We start from the raw sequence: 16,024 nt of genomic DNA, 5'->3' as shown, positions 1-16,024 counted from the left end.
TAGACACAAACTTCTTCTAAAATAATTGAATTTTTAGAATGCTAGAGAAGAAAGATGAGACAATTTATTCTAAAATAAAAAAAAATGCTGAACACAAAACTGAACAATAGTTATAGAAAAGATAAAACATTGACAAAAAATATGTGACATTGACTGGAGTTTCATAAAGCTAATTATAGGAAGGACCAATATTAAAAACTTATTCTTCATGTTTATGAAACACATGCACAATTCAAAATAATTAAGTATACTCCAAAATCTTTTAAACTAGTTACATCTATGTCTCCTTCTGAATGGCATTTTTCATGTTCTCTGGAAAAAATTAAACAATAGGAGGAGAAAAAGAGCAATGAGTAAGAAAGAAATAATAAGGATCTTACAGAGCTTAGTTCACCAGGAACTGCTTAGAAGTATGAGCTCACCAATATAGTCAAATGATTTTCGAACACATTAGACACTATCAATGAAATACAGGTACTCATTCAAGTCTTTGATTCAGAAATCCAACATATTTTAAATACTTCTAAACACTACAGCAACTATGTGCCAATAAACTTATTTAAATTAAAAACAAAAACAAACAAACAAGATGTCACTAACCTAAAGTAAAAACATAAATAAAATTGCACTGAAATTGTTTTTAAATAAATAAACTACTTTTAGTTTCACGTAAGATAATTCTGGATTGAAATCTTCTTGTGAACTGTTTTACAAAGTATTGTTGTACAAATAGAATTCAGGGACTTTAAGACTAACTTGTAACAACCTAGTTAGGCATTGCAACTGCCACTATACATACTGGAATGTATTTAAAATAGATTAGAAGTGAAAAAAGAAATCTACATTTCCATGTTTGACTAACCAGAAACAACACTTTTAATTTAGGGAGACCAGATCTGTGAAGAACCTATATGCCCACAACCCAGAACTTTAAAAAAGCATGCCTTGCATCCTATTTCAACCTGATATATTGAAGAAATCCTTTGGATTGATATAAAGGTAGCTTTTTTGGATAAAGGGAAGGGTAAATTATGCACATATTAAACCATAAATAGCTCCTTGTATCAAAGTAGAAGAGTTCTGTGAAACAGGACCACAAACCCTCTGGAGCCAGATAAACAACTGTTCAGTTTGGATTTCCTATAATTAGCTGGGACCATCAGTGAGGACATCCCTACTGATATCAGTGCACGGAAAAGTGAAGTGCTGAGTAAGAACTGTCACATAATTAGCTATTGCTTGTTCTTCTCGTTTTCAATTTTTTTTTTAATTTGCTTTTAACTGTTTCTTAAAGCTCACTCAACTTGTTATGTAAACTCAGCTGTTTGGCTGCCTCCCAGTGTACCTCCATTTGGATATCTGAAATGATTACAGAGAACTCAGGAGGAGGCTGAACCAACAGGAGGATGGTCATGAAATACAGACTACCTCTTAGAGAAGCTGGAATAATACTTAACTCCTTCACAGGATTACTTTTCAGTCTATGGTATTGACCTAATTGACATTTGTGTTTTGTTTGTTTGTTCTGTTGTGTTGTTGTTGTTGTTGTTTGTTTTTTGCTTATGAGTTACTGAAGAAAATAACTGCAACTTTCAGATGATTTTAAAGGATTTAAAAGTCTCACTCTGATAGGGCTAACTAGTCACGAATGTTGGCTCCACAATGAGAAATAATGGGCCACTGCTATGCTTGGTTCAGGAATGAGAACTGTAGAAGAATGCATAAAATAAGATTATCCCAAGAGTAGAAAGAGACAATGAACAGCAGAAATGCCAAAGGACAGAGCAGAAAGACACTGCGGACATCCGCATGCTAACATTGTGTAAAAACTCAAGTACTAGTGAGGCACTTCGGGTTGTTCAAACAGTCTTGTTTGTAGAAAGAGGGAAATCACCTAAGGAGCAGCCTTGTGCTTTTCAAGTTAAGACCCCTTTAGAGACAGAGACCTTTCACAACCAATAGGTTGACACTACATAAAGACAGTACAAACTGGAATGCAGCAAAACTCAGGTATTTGACACCTTGTCCTGGCAGTAACCATTCTTAAGATTCATACTATTGTTTAGGGTAGAGATAGCTCCAGTGCTCGTATCTGAAAAGACTGAAGTAATGTTTTCTCCTATCCTTTGAGGATAATATTAAATAAAACACTTATATCCTGTACACTAACAGTTTTACAGTAAAACGTGGCTTCCCAGAGATGTAAACGAAATGAGTAGCTATGGTCACTCCAGAACCTATATAACTGCATTGCAAATAGCGTTCATCACATAGTTCATCACATCCACCACCTTAGGTGACATTGTTGGCTTTGTTTCATCACCACAGTTTTGGTGAATGCTGGGATTCTGAGAACCTCAGTTACTCCTTTTACCAGGGGAATATAAGAAGGCTTGGGGTAATTCAAGAAATCTCTAGATTCCATTACCTGTAATTTAGAAATACAATACAGTGACAGGTACTATGAATTATGGCTTCTCAGGGGAATGGCATAGATACCATGAAATGGTTTACAGCACACAGAAAAGAATAACCCAAAAATCCCACAGCAGTGAAATAAGGGCCAAGTAGAAATCTGACTGCCTCAAAATTTACAGCATGGAGGTAAGCAGCAAGAGCAGAAGGGAGAAAAAATAAAAACAAGCAATACTGTTACCAAAAAAATAGTCCTTGTAAAATGGTCAGGAATAGATTCAGGCTAGAAACTGATCAAAAGAATCCCAGGAACATGCTTCCAGTACAAATATAGAGGAAAGAAATTCTTATTTCTCTTACAACAGGGCTTGATACATCTTCAAACAGTTTAATATTGCCTGGATACCCGTGACAGCAGCAGACAAGTCTGAGTCAAGCAGGCCTTTCCAGTTTGATGTCCAGAGTCCCGCCAGAGTTCTGTGCCACTGAGACACAGACCACCAGTGAGTGCTGAGCAGTAAGCACAAAGTTCCAAATCCTGATATTTAGCATAATTTAAAACAAAAATCACAAATATGCAACAGGATTAATTTTCAGATATGAACAGCAGGATTTAACATTCTCCAACAACATAAAAATGGAAAGGCTACCAGGGACTCTAAACAGATCCAGAAAATCTGTACTGAAGATAAACATGAAAAATATAACAATGAAATGCATTTTGCAGCTACTCTGGGAGTTAGAAACTAAACCCAATGAATCAAGAATGCTTTGGAAAAAAAAAATCAAAGAAAGGTGGCAACTTCTTGATTTTCGAAGATATCTGCCATGCAGAGGAGGGGTTCTGTAAAAACTGGCTGTTCACAGGTCTTAGAATATTTACCTTCCATCCCCTAGAAGTCTGTGACAGACTTTTGATTTACACTGGGTGGGACTTTCAAAAACACCTGCTAGGACCAGAGTACTGCAAAATTTTAGTCCCTATTAATTCACCGACAATTGCCTCCTAGAAAAATATTTCCCTTAGTGATAGCAGACATAGTTACTGTTTAACTGAAAAAACAATCTTGCTAACAAACTGGCAGATATGCAGAACAGAGCAAGAAATTAAAATGGCACAAGAAACAGAGCACCAGACCAGTTTGCACCTAGACCCTTAGAGACTTTCTTTTCCAATTGATTTGAGCATCTGCCCTACAAATTTCAGACAGTATTATAAAGTTATAGAGGTGTCAGCTGAAAGAATATTTTTCTATATCTTCCTGTACTACATACGAAGGAAGATACCAAAAGAAGCCAGCTTCCTTCCTTTTCTCCTCCAGAGCTCGTTTCTAATTAGGACTGTGTTTCTCACCTATTTTCAAAAAAGGGAAGGGCGGGGAAGGCAAGCATGCAGCAGACAGGGAGAGATGAAACAGAGCTGTGGGGAGGAAAGAGAAAGATTTGCAAGTCTTTTTCACCTCCAAAAGTTTGAAATGGCTGATGGGAGGTGGCAAGGGAGATGGGGTATTTTCCACATTATTTGTGGAAGAATTTTTCTGCCAGCATGAATGTAACACTGAAAATTCAATGAGATACATTTATAACTCTAAGTTTTAAACAAGTATAACAACAACAGCAAAAAAATATATCAGTTACCAAAAAAAAACAAGGAACAACCAAACACTTCAGTCATGAAGTCAACACAGTTCCAAGATCCTGACCTAGGATGAGTAGACTCATCCAAAGACTTTTTTTTTCCTCATAGCTTTTTTCTCTTTTATTCTATTGTTGTTACTTTCTTTCATTTAAATTAGACTTTGCCTTTTTAATTAAAAGCCAATAGAAATAGTTTATCTACGTACCCTAGGAAAATAAGGAACAATTTTAGCATTCTGTATCACCAAAAAAAAAAAAAAAGAATATTTGAAATCTGACCTTGAAAGAAAGGTTAGCAGATATTGAATTACAATGATACTGAACAAATGTGTACATACATAATGTGTAAAGCATAACTCACATACTAGTAATGTGGAAAAACATGATCATTCATCACACTGCAAGTTAAACTGATAGGACAGAAATCATTTGAGCACACAGGAAAACACATACAATCAGTTTGCTAAAGTTGCAGTTTACTCTTCTCCATCAATTTGAAAGTTTGTTTGTATGGATAAACATACAGAAAAAGACCTCAAACAATTCAAAATACATGTGTTGGAGTATTTTTTGTTACCTCACATTCAAAAAAAAGCATTTATTTCAATTACATGTTTTATAAATGATATCTGTCTGCTACAAATCCTAAGAGGCTCTTCTCTAATAAATAGCAAAGAATTCATTTTGAGAAATTTTAAGTTCAGCGACTTGGCCAAGTCAGTTTGTAATATCCTCAACTTGAGGATATTACAACTTGAGGATATTGCACTTATGTTCCAGAGTCAGTGTAAGAACAAGGTGTGCGAGACTTCTAATAAAGCTTAAATCACTACACTTTGAACCTTAGTACAGGCCTACATATAGACTCTTGCTGACTTTTCAGATTTTACTCTAATTAAAAAGCTTAAGTTAGGCTTAAAACTTTCCCAAATTTAGGTCAGATAGCCTCTCCAGCTGAATGTCTGTGTCACTGATTGTACTGGTATTTTGTTACTTGCAATGGAGATTGGTTGTTCTCAGACCCACAGCTATTATCAAAGAGAGTCCACATGAACTGCCAGCTACTAGAACACCTCCAAAAATTTTACATTTTGTGGAAAAGCATGCTATGAAAGTACACTGTTGCACAAAAGTACTTCTAATGCAAGATAATGCTTTACAAATGGACCAACAGTCTTTCTGAGAACATTCAGAGTTCAAGTTAATGAAAACATGCAATACTTACTTAGTCCTGGTCATATCACATTCTTTTTGGGAAAGTTCTTCCTGTTTCACAGCTAGCTGAGATAACAAGTTACTGCATTTACTGTTTAATTCTTTCATTTGTTCTCTTGCGTCTGTTAAATCAGTTTCCAAATTCTGCAAAGAAAACATTTAATATATATTAAAGGTAATATACAAGAGTTAAAATCTACTAAAATCTATCCATGTAACCTACATATATAGACATATGTATGTGCACATACATATATGTATACATTGTGGTCTAAGCAAATATATACAGGTATACGTGCTTGTGTGGGTATATGAAAAATGAAACCCCAGAAAAAAGTTGCATGTCAAATTTTAGATGGACCCCTATTCTAAGAAATTATCCTTAGATCACTCGTTGCACATAGAATCCTGAATCAAATCCTTGCAAAGCAATACTAGACTAGTTGACTACTGATTGATTAAACCTTGCTTTTGGTTTTTATTGTTTTAATTTCTCAAAGACTATACAATGCCACACACAGAAACTAAAAATCCTGGATAGAGATTTGTTTTTGAGATTCCTTGTCAGTCTCAGATGCTCTGACTTTGCACTTCCAATTCAGGAAAAGAAACAGCATACAAAGAAGAAAACTTATGGGAATGCTCATCAAAAACAACGTAAACAAGCAATAGTTTGTCTTTCACAGTAAGCCTTGCTGTGAAAGTAGCACAGTATAAGGTGTATCTGGGAATATAATACTTAGCCAGCTTACTCAAGCAGGACTCAGATGGCTGTACATAGTGACCTCACTAGAGTTCTCTGGAGGTTTAGTTGCTTCGAATGGCACTTTAGTCCTTAGGAATCTTTGCATGACTGTTCTCCTAGAGTATTCTCAGGCAAGAATAGAAATAGAGGCACTACAGCACTATCTAGAGCAGAGTTTCAGGAAGTGGCAACACCTTTAGACCTACTTCAGTATCACACTACTTATAAACACAATCACTTATTCTCAGTAATGCAAGTACTCTACGCTTCATCTATAATTCAAAAAAAAAAAGTCATACTAGGATAGCATCCCAAATCTATGGCCAATTGTATGTTAGTCTATTTTCCAGACTTCAAGACTAAAAATGCTCAGATTTCCCTTTCAGCAATGATACGTTGAATATTGAAGGTATCAAAATATTTTTTGTAGCTGAAACATAGTTCACTAAAATTATTCACTTAATAGCAGTGAATAATTAACTGTCTTGCTTTAAAATAGCATAAAACTGTGACGCATATTTGGACGTATCAGAAGTGTACTACAATCAAGTTCTTTGCATTTTGACAAGAATTATCATATCCTGTTAATAACAGTAACATTAATTTGGGGAAATAGCAATGAATGAACGAAGCAGAAAAACTACTTGCTTCATGATAAATCTCTAGTTACCTACCAGGTGTACCCCACTGATGAGTCATCATTCAATCCTAAAGGCTAATTTTTGGATAACAAAGATTACTTGTTCTCAGACAACAAAAGATTCCAGAATGACAGGAAAAAGTTCATTCTATCAACACATGAAAACGTTGAAATGTTGTAAGGTTTGCAATGTAATAATTTAGTGTTTCTCCTGAGTGTTGTTTTTTCCTCAGAATTAACAAGTTATTGTGGATTGAGACGATGATTGCCAGCTTACAAATTTTAAGTTAACAAAAATGACAATAGCTCACATTTTCTGTGAGTAAATTCTATTTGTGTGTCTCTCATACTATGCTAACGAGTTGCAGAGACTTTTCATGGTATAGATTAAAAAAAACAAATCTCATCTCACCAGTACTCAAATTCCCATCATTCACTACAAAGTAAAATGGGTAACAAATGATTTTGCCCTAAATACAACTTTATAAAGTTATATAATGGAGATGTATAGCGAGGTGGGGATTGGTCTATTTTCTCACATGTGCCCGGTGACAGGACAAGGGGGAATGGGCTGAAGTTGCGCCAGGGGAGGTTTAGGTTGGATATTAGGAAGAACTTCTTTACTGAAGGGGTTGTTAGGCATTGGAATGGGCTGCCCAGGGAAGTGGTTGAGTCACCATCCCTGGAGGTCTTTAAAAGATATTTAGTTTTAGAGCTTAGTGATATGGTTTAGTGGAGGACTTGTTAATGTTAGGTCAGAGGTTGGACTCGGTGATCTTGGAGGCCTCTTCCAACCTAAATGATTCTCTGTGTGATTCAGTGTTAAAAACATAAAATTCTGAAACAGAAAAATACTGCAGTATCATATACTTAGGCATTCAATAGGGTTTCTGTGCACCAGTCAGGAACGTTAAGACTGTGAAATACTCTAAACTTTTACACTCAATTTCTGAATATTTCCATTTTTTAAAATCAGTGAAATGTACTATGTTGCCTTTTAGTTGATACAGTACCTGAGAAGGCAGTTCTATTATGTAAGCAGGCAGACTGAAAATTTGCTAAATACAATTCTTCAAAACCTGGTTTTCAAATTAATCTGAATTGTATTGTATAGAATGCAAATTTCTACAGCATTCTGAAATATACTAAGGTAAATGCTATGTAAAATATAGCAAGTCGAAACATCTAATAATTCAGTTATATATCATGGGGAAGAAAATGCATATTTGAGAGAAAAATACAAGACAGAAAAGGATGTTATACTTCTATATAACAGTACTGAAAGTGAAATATGAAAAATAAGTCTACTGTTAACATTCTTATTCATTTCTACACAAGAAATGGGGTGATCCTAACTAAAATGAAATGAAAATAAATAGCACAAAAGTAACTTAAGGTAAAACATTATGTAAGTATTTTATTCACTTCAAACCCAAGAGTGATAAACTCTGAAAACTTAGAGGTAAGGTGAATTTAAAAGAACTTGAAACATAAAAAGCAAAACAGACAAGGCATGCTGCAACACAGTTGCATATAGGTTATGAATTGACTGTGAATACTAAGGTTTTATTTGTAGTTTCAAACTGTTAGAAAGTCACTTTTAAACACAGTACCTTCGTTTTTATGTTTTTCTTCTTATGCATTTTGACAGGAGTGAGAGTAGTTTTCAAGATCCCATCTCAGTAAAACTAATTTTTCAGTGGAACTAAAATTCCAGGCTCCTCTGGATAGAAATGGCTGTTTCTCACCATGCTTCATTTTCAGATAACAACTTCGCCTGTGTCTTTAAAAACCCTAACCTTCAGACTTAAGGTACTTTTTAAAGTACCTTGCCAACTAGAAAAAACAAAACACTAAGCAATTCTACTACCTTTCAGGTCACCTCCACTTAAAATCTGCCAGTCTGCACTTTTTTGTGTCTACATACAAAGCCTTTTGTGACTGCTTGAGTTTGGGAAAATATACATTCTTCGTATTATTCAAGAACAACTTAGGTAACCTCCACTGAAAGAATAACAACATAACTCACATCCCTAATTCATTTTTACACAGGGAGACACTTCCATGCATAAAGTGGCTGATTGTCAGCTTTTCTACTTGCGCTCTTTCAGGAGATGCAGAAACTGATATAAGCCTAGGAAACAAGACCTATTTGAAGGCAGAAAGCAAAGTCCTGTATTTATTTTTAGGGTACTATACATTACTTATATGAAGGCATATATGTGAAACAATAAAACACAACTGACATTTTTTTAGCCACTTTGTCAGTTCTCTTCTAGTTTGTCTCACCTGAATTTAGACTAACATAACAAATAATTAAAGGAATAACCATTAAATGGACAACCTACTCATAGCAGTTTGTTTTTTTTTCTCTACATTTGTAAAAGTTGAGTTCTACACCCAGGTTTGATTTACAGTAGGTCTGAAAGCAATTAGATCTAGTCAGCAAAAGTGATGTGACACTTTTCTGTACAGAAAGTGATATAAAGACCCCCAAAAAATAAAAAAACAAAAAAATAAAAGGCCAGAAACACAGTCTCTGAACTGAGGGTCACTTCCAAAAGGAGGCACACACTACCAGCCCTTGGAGAACCTCTGTTACAACCTAACATTTCTATCATCTCATACATGCTGTAAATACAATGATGACGTAGTTTACGTTGATTTCATTTAATTCTTCCACAGATACAGGAAAGTAACATGAGTAGTGTCTGTGTACAACACCAACTACAATATTGATAAACTTAGTGTTTGTTACTGAAAAACATATACAAAAAAAAAAAAAAAGCTAGTTTCACCCTCAAACTCCAGTCTGAAGCAAAACTGGCTCTCAGAATGGGTATCATTTCTAAATTCAAATTATTCTTATCTATAACCATTTCTACCATCACCTGAGAACAACAATATAATTCTGTTATTGAATTTGTTCATAAATTACTTTTTAAAAGCATTGCAGGGGCATGCTGTATTGGGGTGTATACATCAGAAAATAATCTGTAGCCCAATACAGTGTAGCATGATAATGTTGTATTTGGCCTCTGAGGATAAGGAAATTATTATTCTTTATTGTTTATAAGCATCCTGTTAAAAGCCAATCTGCCATCCAATATTGATTCCTTGAGAATGTCAAGTAATAGAAAGGAGGAATGTCAGGAACGGAGGGAAAAATAAATTCAACTTGAAATTTTCAAGCAAATATTTACAAGATCATTATGTAAAAATGGTGATGAACTGCAAAAACAACTGTGTTTTTACAAATGTTTATTTCACCAAATGCAGGTGAAAAACTATGATACATTACTACTTCCTAGGGGTTATATATAAGACATTTCCCTCATGCAGATAGTACTTTTAATATGCCCCTCAATCCTTGCAACAGTCTTGTGAGATAATCAACTTCACCTAATTCTGTCCGTTATCAAAAGTGTACAGTCTCTTAGCTAACCTAACAGAGAAAAAATAAGGCACAAACTGGAGCATCAGGATCACAGCTTGTGGTGGTTTAATACCGATGGGCAGCTAAGGTCCACCAGGCCTCTCTCACTCCCCCTTTTCATAAGGACAGGGGGTGAAAATATGCTGAAAAGAGCTCCTGGGTTGAGATAAGGACAGGGAGATCACTCCTCCGTCACAGACGAAACAGACTCAGTATAAAGGAGATTAATGTAATTTACTGCCAATTAATAACAAACTAGAGCAGTGAGAAACTAAAAGCAAACTAAAAACACCTTCCCCCAATCCACCCTCTTCTACCTCCTCCCCCCGAGCAGCTGGGGAATGGTGGCTGCGGTCAGTCCCTGACTCTTTGTCTCCGCTGCTCCTTCACGGTCCCTCTCTGCCCCTGCTCCCCGTGGGGTCCCTCCCACGGGATGCCGTCCTTCCCGAACTGAGCCTGCGGGGGCTGCCCACAGGCAGCAGCTCTTCAAGAACTGCTCCCACCCACATGGCTCCGTACCACAGGGAGCATCCGTCAGGAGCAAACTGCTCCAGCACGGGTCCTCCACGAGTGGGTGGCAGCTCCCCCCAGACCCCTGCTCCAGCGTGGGCTCCTCTCCACGGGCTGCAGCTCCAGCCCGGGGCCTGCTCCTTCGGGGGCTCTCCATGGGCCGCAGCCTCCTCCAGGCCACATCCACCTGCTCAGACCGGGGGCTCCTCCACGGACTGCAGCGTGGAGATCTGCTCCATGTGGGAGCCATGGGCTGCAGGGGGACAGCCTGCTCCTACCATGGGCCTCTCCACAGGCCACAGGGGAACTGCTGCTGCGTGCCTGGAGCACCTCCTGCTGCACTGACCTTGGGGGCTGCAGGGCTGGCTCTCACTCCTCTCTCCCAGCTGCTGTTGAGCAGCAGGTTATTTTTCCAATCTGCTCTCCCAAAGGCCCGACCAGCGTCACTCCCTGGCTCAGCTCTGGCTAGCAGCAGGTCCCTTTTGTAGCCATCTGGAGCTGGCTCTGGTCTGACATGGGGCAGCTGGCTCTGCTCACAGAGGCCACCCCTGCAGCCAAAACCTTGCTATGTAAACCCATAGGCACTTGCAGCCTGGCAGAAGGTCTCCAGCCCAGCCCTAGCCCAGAGCAGGCTCAGACTGGGCTCAGGCTGGGCCGCTCAGGGCTTCACCCAGCCAGGACACGAAACCCCCAGGCCGCGGAGTCCCGACCTGCCTGGGCCCCACCTCCATAGCCAGGCTGTCCTGGTAGGGAAAAGGCTTCTCCTCGTCTCCATCCTGAGCCCCTCGTGCCTCAACCCTGTGCCCTGCCTCCCGCCCTCCTGCCAGGCACCGCTGGGCAGAGCCCGGCAGCATCTCCTCCATCCCCTCCTGGCGGTGCCGGGGCCACTGCTGGAAGCCCCCACAGCCACCCCTTCTCCCAGCTGAACCAGCCCCGCTCCGCAGCCTCACCTCGCAGGGCAAGGCTGTCACCACCACCGCCTTGGTGCCCCCCCTCTCTCCTGCCAGTTTACTGTCAGGAACAAATTACAAGTATTTCTTGTATTGCAGGACTCAACAATGGATGCTGCATCTACAGCACTGAGCAGAGGGGGGGGTGATGACCCCTCCCTCCCCTGGCTCTTGAGCCACATCCTGCTCATGCCTCCCTGGGTATTGTTGGCCCTCACTTGCTGCCTGAAACAGCTGGCCCCTGCTCAGCTCACTGCCTGCCCACACCAAGAGCTTTTCCCTGTCCCCCACATAGCTGCATTCCTAGTTCATGGCTCACCATTTGACCTCATTAAGGCCCCTGCACATTTCTGTCAAGGTTCCTCACGGCAGCCATGTCCCTGAGCACATCAGCTGCTCCCCCCAGTTCGGTGTCATCTGAAAATTTGATGAGCATGCCTGCTGCCCCCTCCTCCAAGTCACTGACAAAAATTTTAAACAAGACAGATCCAGGATAGGTCTTGCAGGTAGCCACTTTTTACCAGCCTCCAGAAGAGTATGATCCATTAACCACAGCCCTCTGAATCAAAACAACCAAAAAGCTTTTTTAAACATGTTGTTGCTCATCCATTCACCTATAACATCTTAGTTTTGGGACAATGTAGCAAGACAGTGTAAAAAATCTTGCTAAAGTTCATGTTAGTCATATCTACTGTTCTCCCCTTGTTCACAGATGCAATCATTTTATCACGAAAGACAATTTGTCTGCTCAAAAATGATTTGTCCTTGGTAAATCCATGCTGACTGTTTCTAGTTACTTTCTCAATTACGTGCCCAGACATGGCTTCCAAGAAGACTCTGTGACTTTCCCAGGGACTGAAGTGAGGCTGACCAATCTTTGTTCTTGGGTTATTCTTTTCTTTGGAGACCTTCCCTGATTTCCACAACCTTTGAAAGATGGTAGGCAGCAGCCTCACAGAGGCATGAGTCAATTCTCCCAGCAGCTTGGATGCAGTTCAGTTGGTCCAAAGGACATTTACTTGTCAAGTTATCTCAAGCAACTCCCAGCTCATCCACTGCTGGTACTTCTGAAACCCTGCCTCTAGGCAAGCGTTATCTATTACTTTCTGTCACTAATTTATCCCTCCCTTTCAGCAACAAGCCCACAATTTCCTTTTTCAGCCTTTTAGTAGTGCAACAAACTCTTTTTATTACCTGTCACCACTTGTAAGTCTCAACTGTAATTAGGTTACCATTGTCCCTGTGTGCCCACACAATGTTTCTGAATTTCTCCTCGTTTGTAGACTTCACTGTGTTCACTTCCTGAACACTGATACCCTCCTCATCACGCTCGCCGCCCACTGACTTTTGGTGATTAATTGTGTTTAGCTAAGCTAGTGTCCTGATGCATCCACTTATTCTCCTGAGCATCTGAGTGGGCTTGGAGGAGGCTGTCCTTAAAGACTTGGTAACTTTTTCCAAGCTCTTCAGTGCTGTTTCTCTTGGGATTCTACCTATCTCTGCCTACTCCATAAACTGGAGAGCCCACTCCTTAATTCTATGTCCATACTGTGCTACTACTGTCCACCCTTCGTCTACTCAGAATCATTGGCTTCACAATTTTACAGTCACTATTGCCAAGGCTGCCATTGATTATTAGTCAGTTCTTCCTTGCTTCTGAACAGCAGATCCAGCTGTGTGTCATTCTTGGTTGATTCGGGGAGTACCTCTCTCAGGAAGTTACTTCTGACACCACCTTCATTTACTTGCCAACCCACTCTGAAGCACTGACACTACTTATTTCCATCCCTGGAATCATACAACTATGACACACCTTTCTCTCTTGAGCATGCCCTATCAGCCAAGAAAAGAGACAGATTAGGAATTATTTTGACTGTTCTCAGTTGAAGGTCTCAGTAACAATGATTTTCAGTAATTTATCAGGTATTACAACCAATACATTTAACAATTTGAAAATTACTAAATCAGTTCTAAACCACTAGATTTCCCCCCACCCCTCCAAGTACCAGCAAACTATTCGTTGTCTTGGAAATCCTGTAATCCTGTCATCACAACCATTCCAAAGGGCTCAATTTGCAAGAACTTTACTTCCCATGTTAAAAGATCTAAAGGGAACTCTTTACTAGGGTTTTTCCATCAGTAGAACAGGCAGAAGAGTCACCAAAACTACTAAATTGCTAGAGTGGAGAAAAAGATATTTATGGACAAGATACTGATTAGGTAGTTACGATATTGAATATACCAGAAAATCACGTACATTGATAGTTTAAAAGAAAATGGTGATGTAAGAATTCATTAGCCATGTAAATAAAAAGAATCCACTGAATATACATACATGTATGTAAGCAGACATCAAACACTTTGATACCATGTTTGGGGTTTTCATTCTTACACGAATTTAAAAAGAAATTGCCAATTTTCACTTAACAGGTCAATGTTACACTTAAATAACAGACACAATATTCTGCACAATCATTTCTTTTTCCATTTTATCATAAACAAGGAAAATAACTTCTTTAATATAGTATATGCAATAATAAGGCCTCCACAGAGTGAAGTCCTCTGGAGGCTAGGACACAATTTATTCAAAACTGCAGTTAAAAGTTTTAAAGTGTTCTTCCAAAACAAGTATCAAGTCTACTACAACCAAATTACAGGCAAGTAAATAATACATTGAGAAAAAATCATGAATGATAATACTTTTAAGCTTTTATTATTTCATATATATATTTTATCTTAAAATACAGTATCTTTTATTTTTTAATGATTACATTTTAAGATGACTATTTGAAGTCAGATTCCTGCTTTGCAACATCAATTTTTAAAAAGCTGTGGGTCTATAGTGAAGGAATGTAAATGAATGCAAGTCCCCACTGGTAGATTTGAATATATAACTTGTTATTTAAGGAAAATAACTTGTAGTGCAAATGTCTGGAGAAGTCATTTCTGAAATAACATCCAGAAGTCCATTCCACTTTGTACCTTTATTCTGGCATCACTGCCAGATTTTTCTGTTTTCCATTGTACCTCCTGCTTCCTCAGTTTCTCCAGGTCATTTAGCAGGTCAGCACAGCGTGTATTTAATCCCTTATTTTCCTCCTCCAGGTTTTTTATAACCAGTCTGTTTTGCTCTTCCTTCTTCTGTGCACACTCCTCGGTGTCCTGTAGAACAGTACCACAAGGGGCGATAAACAAAAAAAGTGAGAACTAATCAGCAAATATAAACTGTGCAGTTTTACCCTCACAGCAGCTTCTTCTATATTTGATGGCCAAGGTCACCTGTGTACTTTTATTGGCCTCTTTCATGCAGGTGGAAGGGTCATATTTTTTAGCTGGATGACAGCTTTGATGAGTACACATTTGCAAAGAGCCCATTAATTGATCAAGCTGCCTTTGATGCTGTCCCCAGCTATTTTTGAGACCCACACAGACATATCCTCCCAGACCTCGGCTTTATCAATTAATAATGCCAGTCCCATCAGAATCTAATTACAAGAAGCCACATCTTCACACTCCTACTTTCTTTGCTCCATTTCCATCATTAACTATTTATCTGAAAGTTATAAAGCTTGGATTCTTGGCTTTAAAGCATCTTCCTCGGAGTTGGTATGTGAGAAAACGGTAAGGTATAGCAAGGCCTAAGGCAATTTTTTCTCCAAGCTTGTCACTTTCTGTGCCACAAAGGCTGACACTGCTTAAAGAACTACTTCAAAGCTACAGTCTTATAAAACTATGTACAAGTCAATATACCTTAAGTTCTTCACTTTTATCTTTAAATTTCTGGTTCAAGTTACTGAATTCATTCTTCAAACGGGCATTTTCTTCATCCACAGCAATTTTTCTCTGTATTAAGTTGTTTATCTCTTGCTGCTGTCCTGAGAGTCTCTATTAGAAAAATAAATCTGTTAGACAAGAAGCAATTGTAAAAGAACATGCATGTGCTGAAACCATTTTAGACCTATGTCATGTAACAATCTATCATATGTAGTTTTTCAGTATTCTTTTCATTTTGTTACTACTTCACTCGTACCCAAAACAGCATCACCATTAGACACAATAATGTAAACGTGGAACTGAATAGCTTGCTGCTACTGAACAAAAAAGCCCATAAGTGTAGAACCAAACAGAAAATTTTCAGTCAAGATAGACAAAAACAGCCATTTGTAGAAATGATATTTGTAGTTGAGAATTAAGAATACATTAAAATTTCATTTGCACTTTCAATGTACCAAAAATCTAGCCAAAAAGTAGAGTTGAAAACACTCCAAAATTCATGACAATAATGAAAAACAACTATTAAGTGAGGGAGCCAGATTATGATATATAATACCTGTATGAAAAGAATTAAATCTAACTGAATTTGCAGCTCAAAGCAAGGAAGACAACTCCACTGAACACAGGCAACAGTTTTGTGTGCTGCACGTAATAGAGACTCATGGCCATTAAAAAATAAATAAATAAAACTTCAAGTTTCT

At 38.5% G+C, this 16,024-nt stretch overlaps 1 protein-coding gene across 1 annotated transcript in view; it reads right to left on the bottom strand.

The window, feature by feature from the left end:
- Nucleotides 1–16,024, bottom strand: part of CNTLN (centlein) — a 207,473-nt gene that overhangs the window by 144,216 nt on the left and 47,233 nt on the right. The window contains 3 exon segments of the mRNA XM_035558564.2: nt 5,279–5,412; nt 14,532–14,711; nt 15,300–15,434. Of these exon segments, the coding sequence (XP_035414457.1) occupies nt 5,279–5,412; nt 14,532–14,711; nt 15,300–15,434 (449 nt within the window).

The sequence above is a fragment of the Cygnus atratus genome, chromosome Z (genome assembly GCF_013377495.2).
Source record: "Cygnus atratus isolate AKBS03 ecotype Queensland, Australia chromosome Z, CAtr_DNAZoo_HiC_assembly, whole genome shotgun sequence".
Classification (NCBI taxonomy): domain Eukaryota; kingdom Metazoa; phylum Chordata; class Aves; order Anseriformes; family Anatidae; genus Cygnus; species Cygnus atratus.
Note: the sequence above shows the minus strand (reverse complement) of the source record. Positions and strands in the feature narration are given on the sequence as shown.